The sequence below is a fragment of the Macrobrachium rosenbergii genome, chromosome 3 (genome assembly GCF_040412425.1).
Source record: "Macrobrachium rosenbergii isolate ZJJX-2024 chromosome 3, ASM4041242v1, whole genome shotgun sequence".
NCBI classification, from domain to species: domain Eukaryota; kingdom Metazoa; phylum Arthropoda; class Malacostraca; order Decapoda; family Palaemonidae; genus Macrobrachium; species Macrobrachium rosenbergii.
The window spans coordinates 69,680,177-69,695,280 of record NC_089743.1 but is presented as its reverse complement, the minus strand read 5'-3'; the positions used below and the strand labels follow the sequence as shown (position 1 = coordinate 69,695,280).

Sequence of the window (15,104 nt, the reverse complement as noted above, 5' to 3'; positions counted from 1 at the left end):
GTTTGGATATTTGGGAAAAATGCAAATTATCTTGGACTTGCACTTTGTTCCATGAGTGTATAAACCCTCATCTTTTATAGCAGGAGACACTCCTGATGTAGGATGTTTTCTCAAGTGACAAGAATGGCACTGCTCTAAAGGAATCAGAATATGCCAGCTTCCTAATCAAGTGTTTGAACAGGAGAAGGCTGACTCCTATCACCTCCCATACAGCCTGATATCTGATGTGAAAGGGTAATATGGCCATGCAACTGAGTATGATTTACCATATAAAACCACCCTCCAGAAAAGACTTATAGGATCCCTGTCCTTCCTGAAAAAGGATGAGACATCAAGGTCTATAGGTACCAGTAACATCATTCAAAGATGATGAATAATGATCAGCACATGCACACCACTGGGTTCCCTTGTTAAAGAAGGGTGGAGAAAACACATTGTCAAACCCGAGTCTTTACATAGGTACCAGCCTGTGTAACTCACTTGCATCTGCCCAGCCAGCATGAACACATTTTGGCTCTCTGCATTTAGAAAGAGCAAGGAGGGGAATACAGCAAGCATCCAATGAACTTTCAGCAGGATGCAAACTTCTAGGGAGCTAGGCAAGCAACTACAATGGCTTGAGCAACAACATAGGGCCAAGGAACAAAAGCCAGAGGCCAATACAGTAGTTGTCGTTCTGTTAAAAGTAGGATGGAAACCAGTGGGTTGGCTACCTATCTCAAACCTGACCTGAATGGGTGTAATTTCAACTCAAAACCCTGTGAACTACTGATGAGAGGAATCCACTCCTTTCCCTAGCTAAAGAGGCCTGGGAGATCATAGAGCACCCAAAGATTAATATGGTAAAATATCTCACCTTCTTCCTGAGAGTGTTTGGAAAAATCAACCTTCTGGCTAAGGCAGAACTATGTATGCTGACACTGGTTCCTTCAGAAGAGTTCTTGAATGGAAAGACAGAGAAGCCCAAGAACAACTTCAACCATGAAGGGTGACTGAGATCATTCCCTGAAATCTACAAATGAAGGAAAAACCAGATTCCCCTCCACAAGGAGCTCTGTTGCCCATGAAAAACTGACAAACAGTACTCCCAACCTACTCAGGGAGTAGGGACTGAGGTAGATCATCGGTGAAGAGATGAGTAAGCTGTTATACGCCTTTTCTGACAAGCAAAGGGAAACAAGCACTAGTTGCACAAAATGAGCAGCTGTGAAGATAGACCAGTACTTCTCCCTTCCCCTTTTAGTATCTTGAGGCAACTTAGGAACAAGGGATGAGTTCCTAGTAACAAAATCCCAAATGGACAATGGATCATACTCTCTCAAAGACATACTATAATCCATCAAATGTTGACCCTTCCCAAGTCAACCGTGTATCACAAGGAAAAATGAAGGCAAATAAAAAGCTTTGGTAGGTTAAGATTTCTCCTCAAAATGAGGAACGAAAACCTGATGAAATAAGGTATTGGCAGTAAAAGTAGCACCCATGGTAGACTTCTCCATCCTCTGAAATACTCTTCTCCTCTCACCCTTTCCAATTCTAATCCCCAAGGCAAGACTCAGAAGGCAGGACAAAAAAATTAGGTAGAAAGACATGAATGCAGAGGAGGGGCATGACTTTGCTCAAAGCAACTGATTGTACAAAGGTTACCTAAAAATAAAACCTTATTCTTAAAAGGGCATAAGGAAGAATCCAAATATGGTGGAATCCTGAAGGATCAGAAAATTTATCAGGCAGCACTGGAGAAAGGAGAGCCAGTGTTGCCAGGCTGGCCCTTGACCCAATCTAAGATCCCAATCTAAGATGCCAGTAGCATGCACTTTCCAAGCTGATCAGCATTAGACTTAGCATGGTCATGGACAGTACAATATAATGAAGCATGGGCATGCTCATGGAAGCTCAAGGACCAGTAATGAGTACATCCCAGGATGTACTGAGAAGACTGAGGAATCAGAACAGTCAAAAGACTAGGTAAGAGCAGACTCTTATGCTTGCCCCTCTGGAGAGGTATGAAATCAAGAAGAGTCAGGGTCACTCCTCCTCACCTGAGAGACTGGGCAAGTGACTGGACACTAACAGGCTCATGCACAAGGAACTGCTTGTGCACAAGCCCAAGGACCAGTTTACCCACTCCACTCACAGTCACCTACTGCTGCAATCAGATGTCTGGGTCAACCACCATCACCCGAGAAATGCAAATATTTACACCAGACTGAAGAGAACCAATTAAACGACGAAATGAAAAGGATGACTGATATAAAGGAAGTCTTAACAATTGTAATAGCTGGGAACTGATGAAAGTAGACACTTACTGAGGAGAAACTCATTGCAGAAAGAAATAAAAGTTCTCAACACTTATTTAGGACCTATAAAGAATCTGGTTAAATACCTTTAATGAGTAAAAATTCTGATAGTGTGATAAAATACAAAACAAAGCGTAGTTTGATAGGCATTAACAAAATGAACACACCAGCAGTAACTCAAGTTTACCATCAGGGGGCTGGAAGAGCCAACTGCATAGACTACTGGGTGAAATTAAAGGATTTCATCATCTCTGTGGTGTCTGAAATATAGCATGGATACATACTGTACAAGGTTAATGTAAAGTACTGTAATGGGCTTTCAACAAAAAAATTTTGAATTCTTTACAGACAACAAAGACACAACAACTCTCAATGTTAACGAATTGCTGATGAGGGTATTCAGCCCCTAGGGGGGAGAGAGAGGGAGAGAGACTATTTCCTTATCTTACACAAGTGAATGAAGAAATAACCATGGTCAATTTCTTGGAGACTTTCTCCATCAATGTGTCTTTGCAAAGACACCTAACTGCACAGGTACTGAGTTTAGAGCCCCAAAAATCAGGAGGGATCACATTACAGACTCCAAAGAGTTGCACTAAAAATACTTATAGCTCTTGATAGGTCTTGCATAATAGAAACACTCTCATAACCTCAGCTTTGATAACCAGACAGATGGAACATGTCTGACCATGTTAGAATTCAAGAACAGTCTCTACCTAAAAATGGCATTACTCCTAAAAAACAAAACCTGTTTCCTATTGGTCATCCACATTACAAGAATGTGGACCACTTAAGTAGATGACTATAACCTCACAAAGGATCATTAGTTAATTCCTCCGTCAATTAGCATACAAAGGCCTATCTATAAAAAGAACCATCTGCTACCTACATTTATCTCACCATTCTCAGACTTGTGGGCATTATGAAAAGATACTTTGAAACTGGAACAGACGGAATAATATCTATACATTTACATATTACTAAATGAGTCAACACAAATGGATATATTTGAGTTTTTTACTCTGTGACTGTGGTAGCAAACATAAGTATATAGTTTCTCGTGAAATGGTTCTTTCGTTAAAGCTGGTGGCATAACCTTTTTCTGCTATTCAAAGAATTCATGGCCTTTTCCCATCTTCATCACATGAAACACCCAAAGACAACCTTTTTATGAGGTAATATCTGTATTCATGAGTAAACCTATGTAACTGCATTCTTCCTATATAATCCTCTGGGTAAAGACTCCACTCTTGAGTTCTTGAGTACTGACTAGAGAATAAGCAAGGTGCAACCACTTAAAGAAATTCTTCATATCTCATATTTGCAAGAAAATATTTTTCTCAATTACAAAAATAACCCTCTTGCTGGATGTAAGCCCTAGCTATTTAACCCACTTTGTAACTACATTTTCCTCAGCTGTGTCTAGTCAAGGCAGTGTCCGATTTTGTAGCAGCCAAAAGATGAAATTCGTAGTCATATAATTGTCCCTGATCATTAAGGGGATTCATTACACATCTAAAAGAATAGCATTTTTGTTCCATTACAAAATCTGCTATCAAAGAAACTTTATCTAATTACTCTGTACTTTACACCATTAACTTACATCTAAGCATCACATCACAGAGATGTGTGCAATTTTTCTTCCTATCATATTGAAGTGTTACTGATGCCATAGCAACTCCCAATAAATCAGATTTTTTCATGATCTTTTTTTTAAGTTGCATATTCAGTTCAATTTAACTCTTCCCTCCAGTTACTTACTATTTTACGCTATAGTACAAGTGATTACCCTAAAGAAGCTAACTTGAAAGGGCCAAAAGTGAAACTGTGTCCCAAACTGGTCTGCTTTTGACACATTACATCAGTCAGTCTCTGAATGGTACCATTCACCCCAATCTCCTTAGCTTACAAACTTCTCATCTGATCATTTTATGCAGGGTCAGTCAGTCCACAGGTTTTTTTTTTTTTTTAAACAAAGAATTATACTGTACCAACAATGACACACAATGAATTTGGGTCACTCACTGGTACTGACATTATTCAAGCAGATGATGAGCACAGTACCAATCCTTATGTGACTGACTGATGCAATGAGCAAAAATACAGTGTTTTGGGACTCTAACTGCATTATTTCACGAAACTTATAAAATTTTCAACATTTGCAAATTAGCAAGTTGGTGTCACAGTAAGTATCAATGGACCAGAGGTTCTCTTAACCTGTTGGAGGTATTAATAATATGCCTTACATAACAGAAAGAAATTACTTACTGATACATCAGTACCAAAACAAAATTTGAAGTTATTTTGAAAGACTAATACTCCTCCAACACAGGTATATGAACTTTTGAACCATTAATGACAAAATATTTTAGAGTCAGAAAAAGTCTAACCTAAATAGTTTACTTCCAGTCTTTGGCATGAACCATTGAATGCTTCTCGAGTGGTGTTGGTCCCATAATCTGTTGGCCAGCATTTTGTTGTCAGAAACACCTCTTCTCTTGGAACCCCAGATGCCTAAGGAACAATGAATAAGATCAGACATTTTTTTCAGGAAAATAAAAAAAATTAGTTCCCTAAATAACACATCATCATTTGAAGTTATGCTTCAAGAGGGACACTTCAGTCAGCTCAATCACTTTCTTAGTTATTCTATTTAAGTATGGGAAACTGCTTGGGATAACATGTTGTGGTATTTTGAGCATAATTTCTAGTGAGTGAGTTGTGTCATTAGAAACTCATGAACTGCCAACTAGTGGCTACTCAGAAAGCAATAACACATGTAGATGGTCTCAAGAATGAAACATCAACCTTGGCTACTTTGTAAAGGAAGGGTGCTGCCAATTAGATTTCATTACAGTCACATGAGTATATGTTGGTTCACTTCCTATCATTAGTCCATCTATTGTTGCTATACAGTAACCATCGAAAAGTTATGCGACCTTGGGCTTCAATGTTTTGGCCACAAATTTTTTTAACCTCACAGCAAATTAAGTTTCCAAATGAAAGAATAAAATCTATACAATGAACAAGTGAATTCCAAATGGAAGAAGGTATGATAGTCACAAAAATATAAAAAATGGGATATTTTGGAGATCCCAAGATCAACTAAAACAGTATAGTTGTCATTCATCCAATCCAGCTCTTTTCCCCTTGAAACACCTGCACTAAACAAATTTCTTATTTTTCAATATTGTATTAATTTTTTTATTTTTAATCTTACTCTTAATCTTATTTTTTGTCCCAGTTATCAGCGGGCTCGTTATCGGCGATCCGGTTTTTCAGCACTTGTCTAGAGACAAAAACTGGCGATTTTTGGTGCAAATATTCGCCAATTTCCACTTATCGGCACCAATTATTATGTACTGCTGCTGATACATACCCAACAGAGGGGCTGATAATCAAAAAATTGCCAAAACAGCACCAAAAATCTACGATTTTCGGTTATCGGTGATTTTCACTTATTGTCACACTGTCAGAATGAAACCCCCACTGATAACTGGGGACTGCCTGTACTGTGTTGACCTATAAGTCATTCCATTATGATTATTCTTTATGTTTTTGTGTATTTTTGTCAAGTTTTGTGGAAAATAATACGTACCAATAGAATTGTGTATTATAATATTACCTACATTTTGTGTAAGGTGTATGGTTCTATTTCCATTACTTCACTATTTCTACACATTTTGCTGTTGGGCATTTTTCATCTAGGTCATCAACTGGAAATGGGAATTTCTTATTCTTAGCCTTATCACTGTTACACTGTCTTATTTCAATATCATACTGCTGATGTTTGTGTGTACAGTATTTATAGACCTTGTTTTTGACAACTGAGTGGCAATGGGAATGAGAACCAATATAATGGGACTGGGTATGACAATATTATTTTATGTAAAGCACAGTATACCAATATAGTGGGACTGGGTATGACAATATTATTTTATATAAGGTATAGAGTTCTGTTGTACGATTTTTGAGGGGCATTTTTATTACTCTTACTCTTACCATTATCACTGTAATGTTCATACTACACATACTTTATTTTCCAATTTTAATATTACTGTCATTACTGTTGCTGTTTTTATGTATTTTTGACCTTTTTTTCACCTGAGTGGTAATAATCTGTATAATGGGACTGATATGAAAAACAATATTTTTATAACAAAATACATTTTTATACAAACTCATTAATCCAAAACAAGCTTTACTCCATGTGAACCGCTCCAGCCACACCAATATGAAAGATTTTTCAAAGTGAAAAGACCCACTACACATGGCCAGAAAAGATGGAAGGTATCGTTCTTTCACATCAACATCCAACTTGAAGAGAATGGGGAAGTTCATGATTAACGGGTTGTCAGAAAATCATGTTAGGCTGAATGCTGTAAAAACATGAAATAGTCTAAATGCAGTTTAGGCGAAAGGATGGTGCACAAGAACCATGGAAGAAAATGACAGGTGCTTTCATAATTGCAGTAACGGATTTGTATTACAGAACCCTGAAGCGGTACACTTACTAAGCACATAAAGCCAGAGGGTGGATCCTTCAGGTGTGCCAGAACCATGAGAAATGAGGTCATGATGGAGATGACACCCTCCCCATCAGTAAAACATGGTCCACCACAACTATCAGTCCCAATAAGTACACGTCCAGTGATTTGAGCATAACATACATGGAATACGTAAAAGTTATACTTGAGGACCAATGAAGAGCAGTGAGCCAAAACTTCATGTACCTTGAGTTATGAGATCTCATCTTGTGAAATCTCCCAATAAGCCAGGGAAATAACCTGCCAAACTCTGTAGGGAGCTGATTTCTTAGAAACATAAAGATTCTGGTGATTCTTGTAAAGAAAGAGACAAGAAGAAGGGCAGAGAGATTCAGTTCTTTACATGAACATCCTGATGGCTTTCACTCCACAGAGAAGGCTATCTTCAGCATAAAAGGGAGGCAAATAAAAACAAAGTAAAGACATCCAAGAATGAGCCACATTTACTAGAAGATTGTTCTGGCTACAAAATCCAGGGAAAAGGATAGGCTCATTGAAGACCAACAGCTGGAATGAGGACTTCATCCCATAGGCCATCAAGTTCACTAACAAGCTTGGTGGAGGTGAGGGTAACCAAGAACTAACTTGAGGGTCATATCAAGCAATGACGCAGCAGATAGGGGCTTCTGAAGTGATCTAGTGAGGTTGTGTACCACAAATGTCAAGTCCCAACTTACAGGTTTAATAGTGGCTTGTGGGATTGATTGGGGCAAAATGAAGAACCATGTCCAAAACATTCTTATATCTTAATTCTCAGCCTCACTGGAAGAAGACATAAGGTCTTATATATACAGTATTTATAACAACGATGAAATAAGCACACCTGTTTTAGGTCTGTTGTCCTTCCTTTATTAGAACACTGTTTTCTGGTGTGGAAGTCTGCTTCTAACAGAGAATTATCCCTTTTAGATAGAATGGTTTGTGGTAGTAGTTTCTGTTTCCTAACACTAGCAGTTATGACATGGACCATCAATGGACAGTCTCTTGTTTGTCAATTTTTCATAAGTTGTATTTCAACAGAGAATTTTTACTATCACAATTGATCCCCGATCGCCCTTTTCCTGAAGAGAGCAACCAGATTTGCTGAAAAGCAGCACCAATATGGTGTGAAAATGCCCCTTTGTTATCTTCTCAATTCCAGAGGTCTTTTAATCCTCACAGACTGTGGAAGTCTCCCTGAGGATTTTGTGCAATTAGAACTACAAAATTTCAAGCAAAGATGCATTGTACACTACCCTAAAATAATTCAACTAGTACTTTGCTAATTCATTTGTATTTTCATATATTTATCTATTTATTCATTTATCTTTTTTATTTCCTAATAACTGATCTCTTGTTTGTGTATTTCCTATTATCTTCTCTAACTTCTTTCAAATGAACACCATATTCTTTGCAAGTTGAATTTCAATTCAATGATCCCTGTAGCTTGTTCCATATGAATAGGGGCTGAGAAATGAGAATAAGAAAAAATGGAGTGATAACCCTTAATAGCAAAACAAGAAAACTTTTTAATATTCCTTGGGTAAATGCATAAACCAGCTACGATGAGATAAGAGTCCGCAAGTGGACAAGAACTAGTGTTGGGATTATAAAGTCCTGTAGAAAGATGTGAGTATGCAAAGGACTAGCTGGACTTGGGAAACAGCTCAGCTACTGGAATGGATTAGAGGGTGGAGACACTGGCCCTTGCTCTACCTGGGTGATAAAGGCACTTGCAAGCATAAGATGGAGGGGGATTAGAACCAAATGAATTAGGGAAGATAAGCTTTCTGCCAAGGTTTCAGGATACTCTTGGGCAGGGAATGCCTTAATGGACAGCAGGGACAAGGCCCACTTTGCATTGGAATATCTTGCAAATGAGGCACTACAATTGAAGATAAAGAGGCAGGTTCCTGTGTTAACAGGGTCAAAGAAACCACAGAGAGAGAGAGAAGCTGCAAAGTACACCTCAGCAGATGAGTACGGAGAGACATACACTTTGTAGTGCAGTACATAGCAAAGAACACTAGAGCACATAGAATGCCATGAAGTCATTGAGTACAAATTTCCCACAGAATAAACCTCAGCTGACAAGTACACAGAAGATGGATAAACAGCAGTTGTAGGGTACAACAAGACTAGAATGCAAGGGGCTGCTGAGCACATAGGGCAGCCAAGTGCACAGGAGCAATCAAGTACATGGGGACAGCCGAGGTGGAAACACACACACACATGAGCAGAGGCTTGTGTAGCTGTCGTGTTCAAGAGTGAGACAGACCAGACAAGGCAAGGGTGGCAAGCAATCAATAGAAATCAAGGGAGATGTAACAGGAGGTACAGACATGGGTAGTGAGACACTGTGCAGTGTTGCTGAAGCAGATCACAAGGCTATTGTAAACTTATCCAAGGATGAATACACAACTGTACAATGTAAATACTGGTCCTGGAACAAAGAGTTAACCCTCTTCTTAAGAGGGGTCAGGAAAGAGGCATCCTATCAAATGATTTCCAACAAAAAGTTTGCAGAATTCCAAAAGGCAGGAGATAGTTTGCAGAATTCCAAAAGGCAGGAGATGAGTGCAAAGAACAAAAGTGGAGATGGAAAGAGCAGACAATAAGGAGACTGAAAGTTCCCTTCCAGGTATAATGAGATCATCCAGACAGGAAGACATCCATAGAGGCAAAGTTTTGTCAGGTAAAATGTTACAGGGGCAAGACTGGAGATGAATGACATCTCTCAAGTTGAGTGCTCTTAATAGTGCAGCAGATAATTGCATATTTCATAAGAATCGTTCAGATAGTGAAACAAGCATGAAATTTTGCACAAGTGCTCTTTAAAGTTCCCTCTATCAGAAAAGGGCGCTGGCACGCAAAAATTTAATATGGCGGCCAAATTCAAGATGGCGGCCAGTATCGACAGATTTTGGCTAATTTTTCACTAGAATGGCATGTATTTGCTTCTAGCAATATGGTAAAGCTCTTCCATACTATTTCTTGTGAATATTATGTTTCTGTAGCTTCCCAGTACAGTTTACCTTTAAATATGGGGGCTATATGGCTGCCAAGAAAAGGTAGAAACAATAATTATAATGAGAAATAATGCCCGTTCAACAATTATCGTTTTAAGCATGGATCTTGGTTTCTGTGGTTTTAGATCCTAATGAGGCCATCTCTTTCGAATAACTCATCAATTTTGAAGGAAAATTAATAAATGTAAAAGAGTGTATGTCTGCACACAACCAGGGCACACTGGTGACATCACTGCTATGTAACTCAGCATGGGGTTCAGTGCCAGCTAATCCAGCTTTACTAATCCTGTAGTCTTAGACTAGTAGTTGTAGTATAGTTTAGTTTAGTGTCCCAAATGCTTTCTAACAGCCCCAGACCAGCTATAGTTAGATAGCCGCACCTGAATAGACAGGATGTGCCAGCGCGGGAGAGCCGAGCCAAGGGTATGGGGGCTGTACATGATGGTTCATGTACTTACCCGGATGGTGTACAGATCACACGGGACTTAAATGGCACTGGATGAATGATCGGGCTAGGTGTAGGGAGACCGAACCTAGTTGAATCCCATACAGGAATGTGTGCTGATACCCTACTTCTTTTCCAACAATAATACAAACTATGCTCGTTGGCTGCCTATTCACCTCAGGGACATGCTTACCCTAGAGAGTTCACACCCAGAGTTGCACAAGGAGTTCAAGGCTGGCAACTTTGTTGTGCACAAGACCAGTCGCCAGTTCTCAGCAATGGCTCTTGACCAAGCTCATGAGCAGACCAATGCCTTTATAAAGGCTGATGGCGGAGCCATTGGGCTGACTGAAGATCCGTCAGCACTCAGAAGATGGATGGTGGCTGGCCCAGAGATCATCCGCTTGGTGTCTGCATACGAAACAGAGGTTCAAAGTAAGGAGTCTAATGAGCAGACAACACACCATGAACAAACACCTCATGCGCAGAAGACATTCTTGGAGAGAGTCAGCAAGCTGTCATTGGCTTTGCAACACTTGGGAAGTCCTTTTCAGGAAGAGAGCCAGGATCTGTATTCCATTGACAACAAAGGCATTGCCCACCCCAGCTCAGCAGAACTTCTACAGACACACCTTGACAGAGGCCGCACTAAATTTCAGAGTTTTCAGACTCTTTGGCAAACAATGCAGTCTCCTTCTATGAGCCGATAAAGAAGAACAGAACTGACTTCTTCAGGCAAGAAGCTGCTCCTGTAGAACAGTCAAAGCAGAAACTTCTGAAGGAGGATTGCCAGCTTTTCTCAAAGCTATTTATATCCTGTCAGAGCCGTGAATGTGATCTGCAGGAATTCTTCCAGCACGAGAATCAAACATTCCCAGCTTCCCTTAGTGAGGGTGGTAGGCTGTACACATGTCAGAAGTCTCAGCTGACCTCGGTCCTGGAGAGTCATGTTACACTAGAAGACAAAGAACAAAGACTGATGTCCTCATTGTAGATGGATCAGCTTTGGTCCATGCCTTGCCACCAAAGAAAGGAAAGACCTTTGAGGGCTATGCACTTTGCGACTTCTTGCCTGTGATACAATCCTATAGCAGCAAGTACATCATCACATCTTGTATTTGATGTATACAATACATCCAGCCTCAAAGCTGAGACCAGGCTCCAACGTGGTCAGGAGGAAGGCGCAAGGTGACAGACAAGAACACAATTCCATCCAACTGGCGCAATTTCCTAAGACACGATGCCAACAAGACAGAGTTGTTCCAGTTCCTGGCAGACAAAGTTGCCCAGATGTCTGCCACAAATGTTGTCATTGCCACGAAAGGGTCTGCTGTCCTCAGCACTCATGAGGCTAGTCTTCAGGGACTGGAAAAGTGCTCTCATGAGGAAGCTGACACCGCATCTTTCTCCATGCCAAATATGCCACAGAACATGGAGCCAAGACCATCACGGTTAAAGCAAATGACACAGATGTTCTTGTCGTTGCAGTCAGTGCTTTCCACTCTCCACAATCTAGGGCTAGAGAAGCTATGGGTGGCATTTGGCCAAGGCCAGAGCCTGCGCTGGATTGCTGTGCATGACCTGTGCAACTCTCTGGGCCAGGAGAAGGTGAATGGCATGCTCTTCTTCCATCGTTCACAGGCTGTGATACAGTGTCAGCCTTCGGAGCAAGGGCAAGAAGACCGCCTGGCAGACATGGAACATCTTTCCAGAGGCCTCCCACTGTGTTCTCCAAACTGAGTCACTACCCTCTCAGAGTGGAAGAGAGTGACCTGAAGGTCCTGGAGAGGTTTGTCATACTTATGTATGAAAGATCCAGCACTGCTGGCACTGTGGATGAGGCTAGACTTGATATGTTTGCCAGAAAACAAAGGGCATATGAGGCCATTCCACCAACCAGGAGCTCTCCTCCAACACACCAAGCGTGCTGGCGTACCAGGCTGGTTGTGTGTGGGGGCAGGCCACCCAGTGTCAGCCACAGCCAGAGAACCCTGCTGAGTGGGGATGGCAAAGTCTGGTGAAGCATGGCAAGTCCTCTGGACAACCAACTCGCCCTTAGCCAAGAGTTGCCAACAGCTTGCCAAATGTGGATGCAAAGCAGGCTGTCGGGGGAAAGGTGCAAGTGCTACAAGCTGGGTCTTCCCTGCACAGCTCTGTGCACTTGCAAATGTGAAGTCTAGATAAATATTGCCCTCTCTTCAGTAGATAATCTAGCTTGAGCATCCAACGTGTCATGCTATGCCTACCTTCTTATCCTCGAATTTTTCAAAGGTGTAGGTTGAGAGACCTATACATAGATTGGTTGCGTTTAGTCCGTATTTCTCTTCTTTTCTTTTTATGGTTACAGTCTTAGACACAATGTTGTATGTGACCATACCATTACTATTTCAGTTGAAAATAGCATATTAGTTAAACTGTCTGATCACATGAATATACCATTAAATAAAAACAGTTGGTCTCTATGTCTGCTAAGCGCTGTGGATAGAAAAAAACTTTTTATGGCAACCATTTTGTACGCCATCTTGGTTACAATTCATTTAGTAAGGGTTTTCAATAAAATATGTGGTATGGAACATTTTATAACCTAAAAGTCGAGGTTTAAAAAAAAAAAAAAAACTGGCATATTCCATCAATAGATGCTCCCAAACCAGTGAATCTCAACATAGATGGCGGCCATTTTGAAAAATAGCCGCCATCTTGGATTTTCAGGTGGCCAGCGCCCTTTTCTAAGAGAGCGTAGTCTTAGGAATGTTTGTGCCAAATTTCATGCTTGTTTCACTATCTGAACGATTTTTACAGCAATCTGCTGCACTATAACAGGAAACAGTTGCATTGTGGAGGCACTCTCAGACAAGGTCAGGATTTGGCTGTCACCACTGTGGTGTGACAAGATAAAGTGGAGTAAGAAGTAAACAACAGTAACCTGCTGTATACAGCACTGGATGAATGATTACAGTATTCATACACTCACCCCTAAACACAAAGGAACTAATGAGCCACAGTGCAGCCAATACACACTGGACAGGCCTGCTAAAGTTAACACTGTTAACCTCTACAGAAGGGGTAATGCAAATGCAAGGCCTTGTCTAACGATGACATAAATGAGCTATATTTATATGCCTTATTCTTAACCACATGAGTATATTGAGGCATGACTACGATCGAATAAAATGGTATTTTCATAATAAAATTAGTTTCATATACTGTACTGTATACTGTGCTTACCAAGTAATTACATAGCTACACTTTCCACTTGAGCAGCAGTTAAAAATTTGAAGTTTGCTGAAGTGATTCGTTTGTTTATAGTGTAGGTAACTACCCCACCCTCTATCAGGGAACAATAGGTACAGCATAACAGAGATCGTCACTACTTCTGTGCTTAATGTCCATCACAGGGGAGGAGGGAGGGCTTCTGATCTTGTAATTACTTGGTAAGTATATATGAAACTTAATTTTATTATGAAAATACCATTTTCATATATGTAACTTACCCATTGATAGGTGGTGGAATAAATGGACATACAGTATTCTGTTCCAAAAAAAATCAGATATGAAGATGAATTTGCAACATAAAAATCTGTTAGCATTGATAAAATGCTTGTTGTAACCTTACCTGGTAAGAGAGCCTCAGTAGATGATTACTGCCTTGGTCTGTGCTCATCTTAACCTGTAGCAACTTAGCAGAATGGCCATGATAAGTCCCTACTTTTGAGGGGGGCCTTAGAGTGAAGGAGACTTCCAAACACCCATAAAGCAAAATAGAAAAACTACCCTTGCCCTGGGGACAGTAACAAAATACAATACACCAATAAAAAATATTTACCAACACCACCAACAATAAAGATTAAAAACCACCATACCACTACTACAGACTGGTGGGCACTCCGGGTGTAAGTACTCCCAGGCTCCCCCCAAAAAATTTTACACCCAAAATTTCAAGGCGAAGGAGTTACGGATAGGAAGGGTTGCTTCCTATGCTTTCTCCTCCAATAATGAGCCAGCTACTGATAACAGAACTAAGGTACTACATGTTTCGTACGTCGCTTCAATTTCTTTAAAATAGGATAGTCGAGAGCGACACTATGCCTAAAGGCATATGAAGTGGTGACAGCTCTAATATCATGCGTTCTCACCTTAAAGGAAGGTAGGACATCATCTTCTATTTGAAAGTGCACCTCGATGATCAGACTTCTAAGAAAAAATGACAGAGCATTCTTAAGCAACGGTTTTGAAGGGTTCTTGACGGAACACCAGAGGTTACTGGCAGGACCTCTGATTCTCTTTGTCCTGTCTAAATAATACCTCAGTGCCCTCACTGAGCAAAGGACCCTTTCCTCCTCCTCTGGTCCTAGAACGTCCATGAGGTTTTTAATAGAGAGAGAATGAGCATGGCCAGGGATTAGACGGGGACTCGTTCTTAACCAGGAAGCCAAGTATGAAAGTGCAGACAGCATCTCCCTTCGAGAAACTGATGCGCTTGTCTATAGCCTGCAACTCGCTTACTCTTTTGGCAGTGGCCAAGGCTACAAGAAAAAGAGTCTTCTTAGTTAAATTCTTAAATGAAATGGTACGGAGAGGCTCAAAAGCAGGACCCGTTAACCAAATAAGTACAACATCCAGTTCCTTGACACAGAGTTGCCTTTCACCTGTTTAGAAGTCTCGAAAGACTTAATCAGATCTTTATTGGAGGTCAAGTCTACTCTGCTATGCTTGAAGATTGATCCCAGCATAGCTCTATAGCCCTCAATAGTCGATGGAGAAAGTCCTTTGGAAGTCTTGAGAAAGAGAGGAAAGTCAGCTATTT

At 40.5% G+C, this 15,104-nt stretch overlaps 1 protein-coding gene across 14 annotated transcripts in view; it reads right to left on the bottom strand.

Annotated features, from left to right (window-relative positions):
- LOC136825267 (uncharacterized oxidoreductase ZK1290.5-like) overlaps positions 1 to 15,104 on the bottom strand; it is a 100,080-nt gene that overhangs the window by 66,405 nt on the left and 18,571 nt on the right. For all 14 annotated transcript variants that reach the window (XR_010849282.1, XR_010849278.1, XR_010849290.1 and 11 more), the window contains exon 4: positions 4,691 to 4,814. Coding sequence is in view for 10 of the 14 variants with exons in the window: in XM_067081367.1 (XP_066937468.1) it covers positions 4,691 to 4,814 (124 nt within the window). In the remaining 4 variants the exon portion in view is untranslated. The remainder of the gene's footprint in view (positions 1 to 4,690; positions 4,815 to 15,104) is intronic.